This window comes from Lolium rigidum, chromosome 7, assembly GCF_022539505.1.
Source record: "Lolium rigidum isolate FL_2022 chromosome 7, APGP_CSIRO_Lrig_0.1, whole genome shotgun sequence".
Lineage (NCBI taxonomy): Eukaryota > Viridiplantae > Streptophyta > Magnoliopsida > Poales > Poaceae > Lolium > Lolium rigidum.
In genome coordinates, this window is record NC_061514.1 from 12,900,268 (window position 1) to 12,911,794 (window position 11,527).

General features: G+C 46.5%; 2 protein-coding genes across 2 annotated transcripts; one reads left to right on the top strand and one right to left on the bottom strand.

The window, feature by feature from the left end:
• Positions 1–1,158: 1,158 nt before the first annotated feature.
• On the top strand, positions 1,159–2,973 carry LOC124672756. Its single transcript, XM_047208931.1, has one exon. It carries the CDS (start codon positions 1,218–1,220, stop codon positions 2,832–2,834), a length of 1,617 nt encoding a protein of 538 aa, XP_047064887.1. The 5' UTR covers positions 1,159–1,217; the 3' UTR covers positions 2,835–2,973.
• Positions 2,974–3,155: 182 nt separating this feature from the next.
• On the bottom strand, positions 3,156–6,562 carry LOC124672757 (uncharacterized protein At5g50100, chloroplastic-like). The gene is made up of 8 exons (XM_047208932.1): positions 6,421–6,562; positions 6,187–6,317; positions 5,220–5,327; positions 4,671–4,727; positions 4,073–4,138; positions 3,792–3,852; positions 3,612–3,655; positions 3,156–3,525 (listed from the first exon to the last, which is right to left on the bottom strand). The coding sequence occupies exons 1-8, from the start codon at positions 6,545–6,547 to the stop codon at positions 3,490–3,492; spliced, it is 630 nt and encodes a 209-aa protein (XP_047064888.1). The 5' UTR covers positions 6,548–6,562; the 3' UTR covers positions 3,156–3,489.
• Between the last annotated feature and the right edge of the window lie 4,965 nt (positions 6,563–11,527).

Consider the following 11,527-nt stretch of genomic DNA (forward strand, 5'->3'; position numbering starts at 1 on the left):
GGCACCAAGGGCGGCAGCCGTGGATGGCGATGGTGGTGACGGTGCCAACCTGGTGGCAGGTGGCGGGTGTCAAGTGCTGCTGACCGTGGCACCACGGTGGTGGTCTCCTCTCTCGCCGGAGGAGATCGGCTAGTTGTGTGGCTAGCTGTGGCGGATCTTGTGATCCGTCGCCTAGTTCCCGATGGCGAGGCGCAGCTGCCGGCGAAAGCCGGCCCGGACTTCGGTCATGGCGGATGATGGCGGTGCCTTTCGTCGTTACCTTGTTGAAGGCATTGTCTATGCAGTCTGCGTTTCTTCGCCTGGGCTTCTCCAGGGGAAACCCCAGACCCGGGTCTCCCGAATCAGACGATAGTGGCGCGCAACGTCGTTCTCCCTGTTGGGGGTATCGTTTTCAGAGTAGACAACGGATGGTGGTGGTGCTGAGGTGGAGCGGTGTGCTTTTGCTGTGTCAGCGTCGTCGAGTCGCCGCGATATGGTGCAGTGGTGTCTCGGGACGGATGCAGTATGATGGACTGTGCGCAGGATGGTGGAGTCGTCTGGCGCCGTGGCGGCATAGATGGCAGGCCTGCCATGGTCAATGCGATGATCTCTCTTGAAGATGGAGTCGAGGAAGACGGCGGTAGCAACTTCTATGACGTGTGCGTTGGCGTATGCTGAAAGTCTGCTTGACTGGATGTGCTTCTTATCTGCTATTGGGCGGCCTGCGAAGGCATTTGGTTTTTGGATAATATGAGTTGGTGAATTGTCACCCCCTTCATCCCCCGGTAGGTTTAGCGAGGTGGCTTCGAGTTTGATCTTTTGTATTGCTCTTGTAAGGTGTTGCGAATAATCTAATAAAAAAAGCCGTGTGCATCTTTTGGATGCAGAAGCTGGAGCGATATGTCCCCCATTTCGAAAAAAAAATTAGTTGGCATGTTTAGTTTCTTTGTGTTTTTATGATCATGCGAATATTACTACTTATCTGAATTAAATTATATGATAATTTGCTTATATTCAACACTATGCACACTATATTTAGTGCGCGATATATAATTCAGTGCATGTTAGAAAACGTCGATCTCTGTGTTGACCTGACACCCGGGTCGTGCACCGTGTAAGTTGTGGTCACGCGGTTCCGGTAAACAAGTGTTGCGTCCACCCACAAGATAGCAGCTCATCCACAAGATCGCTGCTTTCCGGCAAACCAGTGTCGTGTCCATCCTCCACAAGGTCGCGGCATGGCGGGGCGGCTTGCTTTGGCGCCGGAGTTGGGAGAATGGGACAACCGAGACCCTGCTCAGTTCCCGCCGCGCAACTTCTACCGAGACTTGATCCGGAACATCGGCGTGGCCCGACGGCGGTGCAACAGACAGCCCGTTCATACCGGATCTACATCTACCTATTCATCGTACTCGACCGCATCAGGTGCTTCGAATCCGTACTTTTACCAGCCCAATAACTCCTACTGCTCCTCCCGTTCTAGTTCGCACTCCGGCGCCATAGCAGACTTCGGCACCCACGACCACGAGCTCACGAAGATCGCTCGCCGGATGGTCAGCGACGGGTACGCCCAGCGCATGGTCACCGCATTCGGTGGTGGTCCGGACTGTGCTTGTCTAGAGACTTGGTTCATGGAGCTCGACGTCCACTGGGTTCTCCAACTCCACGAGGAGCATGGCTTACCACCAGACCTACAAGACAAGACGTCGGCCGCGTCGCACCAAGAATTGATCGAGAGGTGGATCCGAGCTCTCACCGTAATCACTGCCAGTATAGTAGAGCTGGTCCTGATCGTCACCGTCGATGAGATGCCGGCGGTCGCACGGTTCGGCAAAGCAAGCATGGCCAAGATGCTTGTCTTTGTCGGTGCCATTATCCCTGCTCTTGAGGCGGGTATGATAGGAACCCTAGTAGATATGTATGTCTGGGTCTCCAGTGCATCATACAGGTTCACGCCGCTGCTAATCTCTCGAGAAGCCCAAACCATACTCGACGAGATAGGTCGCTCGTTGTCTCGCCTAAGAGAAGCCATATCTAGCACAACGGAGGCGGCGAGGACATTCATCGAGGATGAAGACTCGAACTGGGCTATCGCGATTCAGCGAGGAAGAGGCGAGGTTCACGAGTGCACTCGGTTGATGGTGGATTTCATCAGGTACCTGGTTAACGCAGAGGGTTCGATGCGAAACACCGCACACAGCCATGATACCGCCTACCTTCGTGGCCTCATACATGATTATGTGCATTATCTAAAGGACCTTCTCTTGAGGAAATCAGATCTGTGCTTAGACCTAAGCCTCAGGTACCTGTTCCTGCTCAACAATTTCTATTTAGTAACGAATCGGTTTGAGCCATTGCCCGGAGGCCATTGGGGACTAACACCTGAATGTAAAAAGTTCATGGATAGCTATCTCGATGTTTCTTGGGGACATGTGCTCTCTCACGTACAGAAAAAAGTTTTCGTGGACACCGCTCTCGATGTTTCTTGCGGACCTGTGCTGTTCGGCATAACGAGAAAAGGTTTACATGGTTCAGGCCAACATCGTAAGAATACCTCTTCACTGGCTAAGTTCAACTCAGCATTTCATCAAATGTACCAGGCTCAAAAGTTTTGGAAGGTTCCATTTCCTCGGCTCAGACATGTGTTGCGGGAATCTATCACGGAGAAAGTTATATCAGTTTACGGCTACTACCTGGAAAAGCATCCGGACCTAGAGAAACACATTAGCTGCCATAGAGTTATCTCAGCCCCAAGTTACTGGTACTTCATGAAGAAGAATCGGGAGCTGGAGAACCTCATTAGCAGCAGTCCCGACGTGTTGAAGGAGATGCTTGCTGAGCTATTCGAAAGATGAAAACTGCTCTAGACATCAAATAGCTAGTCACCCTACTGTATATGATACCTAAATTCATGATTGTCATTGTATTTAGAGTTTTTTGTTTGAACTTTGAAGTGAAGTTGTATTTTAAGTTCAAATTGTTGCTTAGGCGCCAGGAACTTTATCAAGTGGCCACAACCTCTGCATGCATGTCTGAGTTTTGATTTGGTTTCGCAATTCCATTTTCAAGTGTCTGTCCCTTTGTGCTTCTACATCAGTTTCATTTGCCATGTTTAGTTCAGATTGTACCAGACTCCGCAGGTGTTTGTTTTCATCTAGTTCAGTGAAACGGTTAAATATTTATCAAATATACAAACTTTACTTTCCAATATAGACGGTCAGACATGGACAAGATCACCATGGAAGGGTATGCAGGAACCAACAAGCTCACTGCAGAACCAAACACATCCTGGACACAACTAAAGTTGCTTAAAGTTGTTTGTCTTTCCAATAGAATCAGTGTAGAGACCATGGAATTATTTACTACCCACTACCCTCAAACACAGAACAGCATCATACCATCAATCTCGGAATCATTTGGACGTAAGACTAGCTACTTATGTATGTGTCCCTATCTAAACATATGCTGAAGTAAGAATATGTAGAGTGGACAAGATGGGCGATTTGCTGCTCACATCTTGCATGATTTATCATCTTTACATTCGCCCTGAAGAAGGAAAAAGCAGCCGGTAAGCTCAAGTAATTTATGGTCACAATTGGAAGTTCCAGGAAGAAGAGATAGGGCTGACTAACCGCTTGTCTCCGTGCTGCAAAAACTTCCTCCAGTGGAGGACGACCTGTCACGGAGAAAAACGGGCAGATTATTCCAACCCATCCACTAATACTTCATTTACAGGTGCATATCGCTACAAAAATAGACAGAGCAATGACACAGTTGAAGCGAACTATATGACAAACTCTTAGTGGCCAAACCTGTAACTTCCATGCGGTATTTGGCCCATACACCATATACTGCATTTGCTATGGTAGCCACCTGCCAAATATCAGACTAAGATTAATGAATAGACCAAAAGTAAAATAAGCATTTGAAATTTTAGTTTAATCACATCAGAACAACAATTTGATTCCACAGTTCTTCAGTATGATATATACAAATGTTCCCTTGTGTAGAAACTGTGTGGCTGAACAGTAACTCTCTGAAATGAATGAAACAAGCTGATCCTTGGATTTACACTCTAGAAATGTGCACTTACAGGTTCATACTTAGTAACTGCATAAACCCATCCAAGTCCCACTTCCTCGTAAAGCCGTCTAAATGCCTGCAATCATAACTTCAGTTACTAATTTCAAAAACATAAAATTACCCATTGCATTGACAAAATGTACTCTGTATCAGGTTTGTAAGAATAACTTTTTTTTTGGTATTACACTCTTTGCCAGCTTGATAACCCATACTAATATGGACTGCTATTCAGTAGGGTCAAACTAACTCCGAGACACTTCTTTCATATATGGCTCTCATAAGGTTAAAGAAATTATTGTAACAATGTGATAATCAGCCTGTATACTACTACTTGCACGTCATCAATTAAAGGAACATTGCTATGTGTGCATACTAATCTCTCCTTTAACTTCTCCTCATTACCATTGGATGCGTGTGGTGAAACATTAGCTTATTTAATATCATGTCTAAATGTCTAATTCATGCCTTTAATTAGGTCCCAAATTATCTTCAAATTATTATCTTCTAATAACCAATAAATAACCTGCAGTAACTTCTGCATTCTGGAGAGGAAATACTAAAATTTCAGTACGAGAGGATGTGAATGACTGAATGTCACACGGTCATACCTCAACATCTGTGACGATAGTTCCATCTGAAACAATGGCATGTATCCTCCCCATGGCCTGAAAACACAGGAAGTCGGTTTATTTAGAAAAAAGATAAATGCAGGTATAATGTTCAGAAGCACCTTGATATTTAGCGAATTGGCCACAGAATATAACATCAACTTGGAGTTTAGTTGCAAGAAACTACAACTAATGCAGCACCATCACCAAAGTACAAAAAAAGTTCGTTGGCAAACGGTGAATAGTCAAAACGCAGCCATGGAAGGTTCAAAATCATATTCTTCAGGATAATAGAAAAAAAATATCATTTCTCCGGAGTAAGTGAAATGAAGCAATCCATTAGAGCCTTGGTGCATACCAAAAATTGTTTTAGAGATGGTCTATATCGGTACCAATGGTTTGCTACTTTTGCCAAGTATCTTTTTTGTATGACTAGCCTCCAAGGAATCAAACAAATGATGGATATTGAGTTAATAAATTTCATGCCTTCCAGATAACCGAGTATGAAACTCCATAAACAAAATGAGAATATGTACTAAAAGGTCATACAGTTTCATAATCGAGACCCTGGTTGTCCTCCGGGGAGTAATCTTTCGAGCTGATGTCAACAAAATTTATAGTTCCATAGGATTTGTTCCTTTCCCTCAGCATGTTTACCTGTCAAAACACTAGAGTTAGTACAAGCAAATATAGCTGTTGCAGGATCACTAGAATCAGGCCCTATTGGTTTATTCACCAAAACATTTAGTGAAGAAAATAAATTCAAGTTTAAATGGTTGCGAATCAATGAATCCACTATTCGTAAGATGAGGATGCACATAGATTTTCTAGCACGTATAAGCCATGTGAAAGGCTCCTAAAGTGTTACGAACTTAAGGTTCACGGTGGAGAACTTTGGAGTTAAAACCGAGTGCTTCCTGAAGACAAAGTTTTTATGCTCATAGAAAATTCCGATTAAAACCAAGATGGGAGAAGTCTAAGATGACAGCAGTAAAGTTCTAGTAATGAAAACAAATTCATAGAAAACCACACATGTTTTTGAGACAGAAAATTCAAATCAACAAAGTTCATCCACATGTCAACCATTCTCAGCAGTTAATTGAGCGTCAAATAACGTAAGTCGCAAAACGGTTCATACAATGGCATGAAAAAAAATATATAAGCACATTAAGATTGTTTTTAGATACACACTTGAGCAGTGCACACAAATATGAAATAGATGAAGGAATTTTGTAAATGAGCCTAGGCAAAATAAGCTTGCAGACTAAGCATCATTTAGAAATTTACCAATTAGCAGCATCAACGAACGTTGCTTCATTTTCATGCATTCATATGGCCTATCATACAATCAGCAATCACTCAGTTATAGAACTAGTTGAACATGCTCGGGTAATTGTCAGCAAACAAATGTGTGTCTGTCCTTATAAAGCTGCTACGTAGGATCTAGCGCACTCTAATTACGCAATTGCTGATCAATATGACAGGTCTCACCGACCAAAAGGATTGTGCAACGCACCTCACGCATACAGAGCGGGCATTCACCATCGTAGAGCATCTTGATCCTCCAGTTCTGGGACGAATTTCCCCCATCTTTCGGCTCCGCTGCAGGGGACGCCTTCACGTCCGAGTGAACCTGGCATCTCCAAGCTGAATTTCAATCCAATGTTAGCATTTGGAGCTAGTTCCGACCTAGGAAATGCGAATCGGTCACTACTGCTGCAGGTGCCACGAAATCGATAGGGACGCTCACCGTATAGCGAAGCGGGGCGGGAGGCGGCGGAATCCCATCGGCCTCCCCGGGGCGGGATCCGCGCCGCTGCGGCGAGCGGGCGCGCGCGGGGCAGCGCCGCTCCCAGGCGGGCCAGCGAGCTCGCCATCGATCGATCGATGCCTTTCCTTCTCCCTTCCGACGTTGCCTTTGCGTGCGGTTCAAATGGGGCTGGTTTACTGGTCGGCTTTTGCTCCACGAGGGCAGTTTCTCCCCCTCCCTCTCCACCTCTTGTTTCCCAGCATTTCAATTTTGTTCTCTACTTCTTCTTAAGAAAAAAAGCTCCAACTTAAAAGCAAGTAAAAGTGCATAGCATTAGCGGGAGAGCTTTAAATCTGCTATAGCAACTTTATATATATTGGCTAGGATGTCAATTGGGATCCCACACCTAAGTCTAACTTGTAGTGCATTTTGCTTTTTCTAGTGTAAATTTTAACACCAAAATTTAAACTAGAAATGGCAAAATATACTAAAAGTGAGATCCCGGTGGGATCCCACCTTGACACCATAATGTTGACGCGATAGCACGCTATTTAAAATTTTGATGTAAATCGGAATGTAGAACTTTTTTTCAAAATGTGTAATCATCTTGACTAATTAAGAAGAAAGTTTTTGGTAATTAAAAACATTTTTAAGTTGGATAAAGAAGAAGATTCATTATTCCTTATGAGTCTTCCAAGCGAAAAAGGGAAATAATAACACATGAACTACTCTCTTTCTCAAAAAAAAAACACATGAACTACTCTCTCTTTTTTTTTGACCTGGACTACGGTGGGCTTACGCCAGCATGAACAACTTTATAACCAAAATCAAGAGCAGACAGGGTTCATTACACAGCTTGAGAGGGAGCAGAGGGGCAGAAGCTAATCTAACCTAGGCAGGGGAGGAGAGTTCAGGGGGATCATAACCATTACACCAGGAATTAAGAAAGGAGGTGGAGGAGGGAGTAGTGCATCTATAGGCCCAGAGCCTACTATCTTCAATACATCGGCGAGACACAAGAGAGAGACTCTCCAAAACACCATTGAAGGTCATGGCGTTCCTTCACTTCCAGATGTTCCAGACGATGGCAGTGTTGATGGTGGATTCCTCATAGGTGCAGTTGCATCTGAGGCAGAAATCAGAGAACCCGGTATAAACGCCGGGGTCAAAGTCGCGGTGGAAGAAATCCCAGATTTCCACCGCTTTAGGGAAGAAGAGCAGGAGGTGGTCAATGTCTTCATCAAGGTTGCAGGAGAGGCATGCAGCAGAAGTAGAAAGGTGGTGTCGAAACCGCCGCTCGTTCGTGGGCAGACGCTATTTCCGGGCAAGCCAGCAGAAAATCTTGCACTTTAAGGGGGCAACACTCCTCCAAACCGTTGGCGCCACGTCATCCATCTGCAAATACCTGAAAGAATTGACATAGAAACACTTATTTGAGAGTTTTTTTTGTTAGAGAGGCGAGCATCACGTAGGTCCGGAACATCGAGACGGAGCTCCACAAGGTTCAGCTCGATAGACAAGGCTTTCGCACGTTGAAACTAAGGTCTTTCGCACGTTGGTTGTCCATCCCGATGCAAGCGGTAGTGCCGCCCTAACATAGGGTTGAGCAATTTCCCTAGCAAGGTTGGTGGCAGTGCCGCCCTGAAGTCCGTAGCAGTGCCGCCCCAACGCCAGCGGAAGTACTTGCCGCCCTGACTTAGAGCTGAGCAACTTCCCTGGGCTAGCAGCAATGCCACTCAGGCCTAGCGGCGGCGCCTCCCGAGGGCTGCACTGCTTGAAACTTTGGCACTCGTTTTCTCCTTTTGGGGGGTTAGAAACCGACGGTGGTACATGAAGGTTCTATCTGCATCACTCATCACATCGTTAAATGTTCACCGGTGTTGTCGTCAAACACACAAAACTAGAAGATCATGAAATGTCCTCTCAATCTCCCCCCCCCCCCTTTTTTTGATAATACCGGGATTTCACATAAATGATCAAAAAATCAGAAAGCAACATGTTTTTGTAAGATAGAGAGGCTCCCCCCTAAATGTGTGCATATAAGTAATTTGCATTTGAATACAAATGCACACGTTAGGTTCAAAGCTCCCCCAACACATAGATATAGGAAACATTTGCATACATATCAATTTGCATGACACGAGACACAATAAAATACAAGTTGAGATATAGAGATCATACAAAACATAATAATAATCTCAACCATATAGAATTCCGAAATCCATGTCTCACAACCACATATAGCATAAGTAAAACATAGTTCTCGAACGGAAAGAGCAAATAGTTGTTCAAGCCAAATGACAAACGAATGGACACAAGCTCTCAAAGAATGGTACAGGCATATGCTTGTGCCCTACCCATGCAATACAAATCCCGTGACAAGTCCTAATAGACCTTCTTATCCACCTTTCACATCGAAACGCAAAAAAGAGAAAAAGAAGCAATGCTACTACGCCCCATGGAGACTCAATCATCATCAGTCTCCTCTTCCTCTGACGACTCCTCCTCCTCCTCATCATCATCAAACTTGGAGGGCTCAACATTACTCATCTCTTCATCACTATCAGTCGGCGAGAAGGTCCATGAATCCCTAGCTGCTCAAATTCCTGCAAGTTCCAATGCTTGGAGACCCATTCTTCCTCAGGAGTGATATCCATCGCAGACCCATCTGGAGCAGGAATGTCCAACTTATGCATGATGAGCTTGGTGTTTCTCCTCTCCATCTTCCTTGCCGTATGAGCCTCATACTGGCACTTGTTCGTGTCAACCTTGAGGCAGAACATCTTAGCAACCGGTTCCAGCGTGTCAACCACGGTCGTGAATCTCTTGCCCCATCAAAGAGGGGGAAATCGGCCTTGTAGAGGTGCGGTGCACAATCCAAAGGGTCCGACAAGGTGGTCATGGCCCCAGTGTTGGATGTAGTCGGTAGGGGCTGCATCAGTCCCAACCAGCCAAGTCATTGTGTGTCGCCCTGCTCGATCCGTATTAGGGCTAGATTTTGTGCGTGTTGTTGCTGCGACGTATCGATGAGCTGGCCTTGGAGCTTTTGGAGCGTCTCGGCGATTGTCTTGAAGGTGGCGTGGTCCTTGGTGCGTTCGGCTCGAACGGTTTGGTTTCATCGGAGAGGCCGGTGAGGGTCGCGACCACGGCCTCATGGTCCTTGTTGCTTGACGGCAAATTCTTCTAGGGTTTGTGGAAGGGGCGGCAGAGTGTGGCCATGGTGTCCGTCGGAATCAAGGACGAATCTGATACCAAGTTGTCACGGGGTGGGTGTGGATTTGATCGGAGGTTGTAGTCATGATATGTTTGTGGCCGTGGGTGGTACTCACTGTGACCTATGGATCGAGAAGGAGGTGAGGATGGGCGCCGAGGCGTAGGAGCATGAGGTGAGAGATAGATTATTTTTCTGCTTGCCTTCATTGATACGTAGGGGTGGCTAAATATAGCTTATTACAATTGACGTAGAAGACTCAAACTCCAATTGGGTGTTGGCAGGGTAACCTTCTTCGGGACTAAACCTTTCCAACTTAAGACCCAGACACTTTATCTAACTCTCCTTAGACTCCACAAGAATTAGACTAGGATAAGAACTAAGGTGGTGCAGGGCCTTGCGCCTGAACGTGCGACACCGCATGACAAAAACAAACTCATTATACGACGATGAAACATGAACTCTGGAATCTTATTTGTTGGGTGACTCTTGTTTGATGCCTCAAGCAGTTTTCAGCCTTCGAATATCCCTCCCAGCATCTTCTCCAGATCGCCAGGGCTGCTGTTTCCGTTGCTAGCTTGTTTCCCTAGCTCTGGATGGTCCTTCAAGTAGTCACGGTAACCTGAAATGACTCTATTGGTGATCTTTTCCCGCAGCAAGGATCGGAGACGAGAGTCTGGAACCTTCCAGAACCTCTGAGACAGGTACGTTTCATGAAACTCTGACTGGAATTTGTCGAGTGTTGAGGTTTTCTTCCAAAGTTTTGGTTCTCCAGAAGAATTCGATTTCGGTATGTAGGAAAGCGCGCGTCCCCAGGAAACATCCAGATAGGTATTCATGTACTCCTTACATTCAGGTGTAAGTTCAGGTTCCCGGCGTCCGGGCCTGAGGTATGTCGATGGTTCAGACACTTCCTGCGCTAGGAAATAGGAATTGTTGAGCAAGAACAAGCACCCGAGGTTCGGATCCGAGCACAACTCCGATTTTGTCCGGAGCAGATCCCTTGTATAACCGATCATGTCAGTTATCAGTCCACGAAGGTTTTCTGTGTTGTGTCTCTGCGCGGAGTTTTGCCTTGCTTTCTTCATCAACAAAATGCAATCCACCAACATCTGAGTTTTGCTGTTAACCTCTCCTTTTCCTAGCGAAATCTCGGTGCCCCACGAGTTGTCGCGATCCATGAGTGCCCTCATATTCCGCATCCTGCTGGATATGGCCTGAGTTAGCCTGTCCTCCTCTCTTTCCAAAGAGGCGCCTATCTCGTTGAAAATGCTCCCACGCAGGTCGTGTGATGCTCCGGAGACACAGATATGCATGTGTAGCACGACCTGTAGATTCTCCACCTTGAGAACATCGAGGATGGCCGCGACAACGACGAGCATCGCTGAGATGCTCGCACTCCCAAACCGTGCGGCCGCTAAAGTATCGTGGCCGCCGGCGACTAGCTCTCTGACACCGACGGCAGTTATGGTGAGGGCTCGGATCCACCCGTGCACCAACCCTTCGAGCCACCACGCAGACTTGCCTTGGAGCTGGAACTGCTGCTGTAGAGTATGGCCCTCGCGACATTGGAGAACCCACTTGACGTCGAGCTCGATGAACCAAGTCTCCAGCTTGGCACTGTATTTGAAAGCTTCGATCATGCGCTGGGTGTAACCGTCCCTGACCATTCTGTGAGCTATCCTCGAGAGCTCGCTGGCACCAAAATCCCCTGCTGTGCGGGAGGAGCAGCCAGAGTTCTTGGACATGTCAGAACTGGAGGCACCGGAGTAGTTGGATCCGCTCCGACTGGACAGGGAGGAGATAGTCCACATGATGCGGCTGTCGCTCCAGTTGACACGCCGGATCGACTCACGGTAGGAGTAGGGGATGGGAGCAGTGGTGCTCGACATGGAA

Excerpts from the sequence above, each read along its gene's own strand:
- LOC124672756 (XM_047208931.1), top strand. The coding sequence starts at position 1,218 with ATGGCGGGGCGGCTTGCTTTGGCGCCGGAGTTGGGAGAATGGGACAAC.
- LOC124672757 (XM_047208932.1), bottom strand. The coding sequence starts at position 6,547 with ATGGCGAGCTCGCTGGCCCGCCTGGGAGCGGCGCTGCCCCGCGCGCGC. Across the intron at positions 3,853-4,072 it reads CAGTTACTAAGTATGAACCT|GTGGCTACCATAGCAAATGC; the intron begins GTAAGTGCACAT and ends GATATTTGGCAG. Across the intron at positions 3,656-3,791 it reads ATACCGCATGGAAGTTACAG|GTCGTCCTCCACTGGAGGAA; the intron begins GTTTGGCCACTA and ends TCTCCGTGACAG.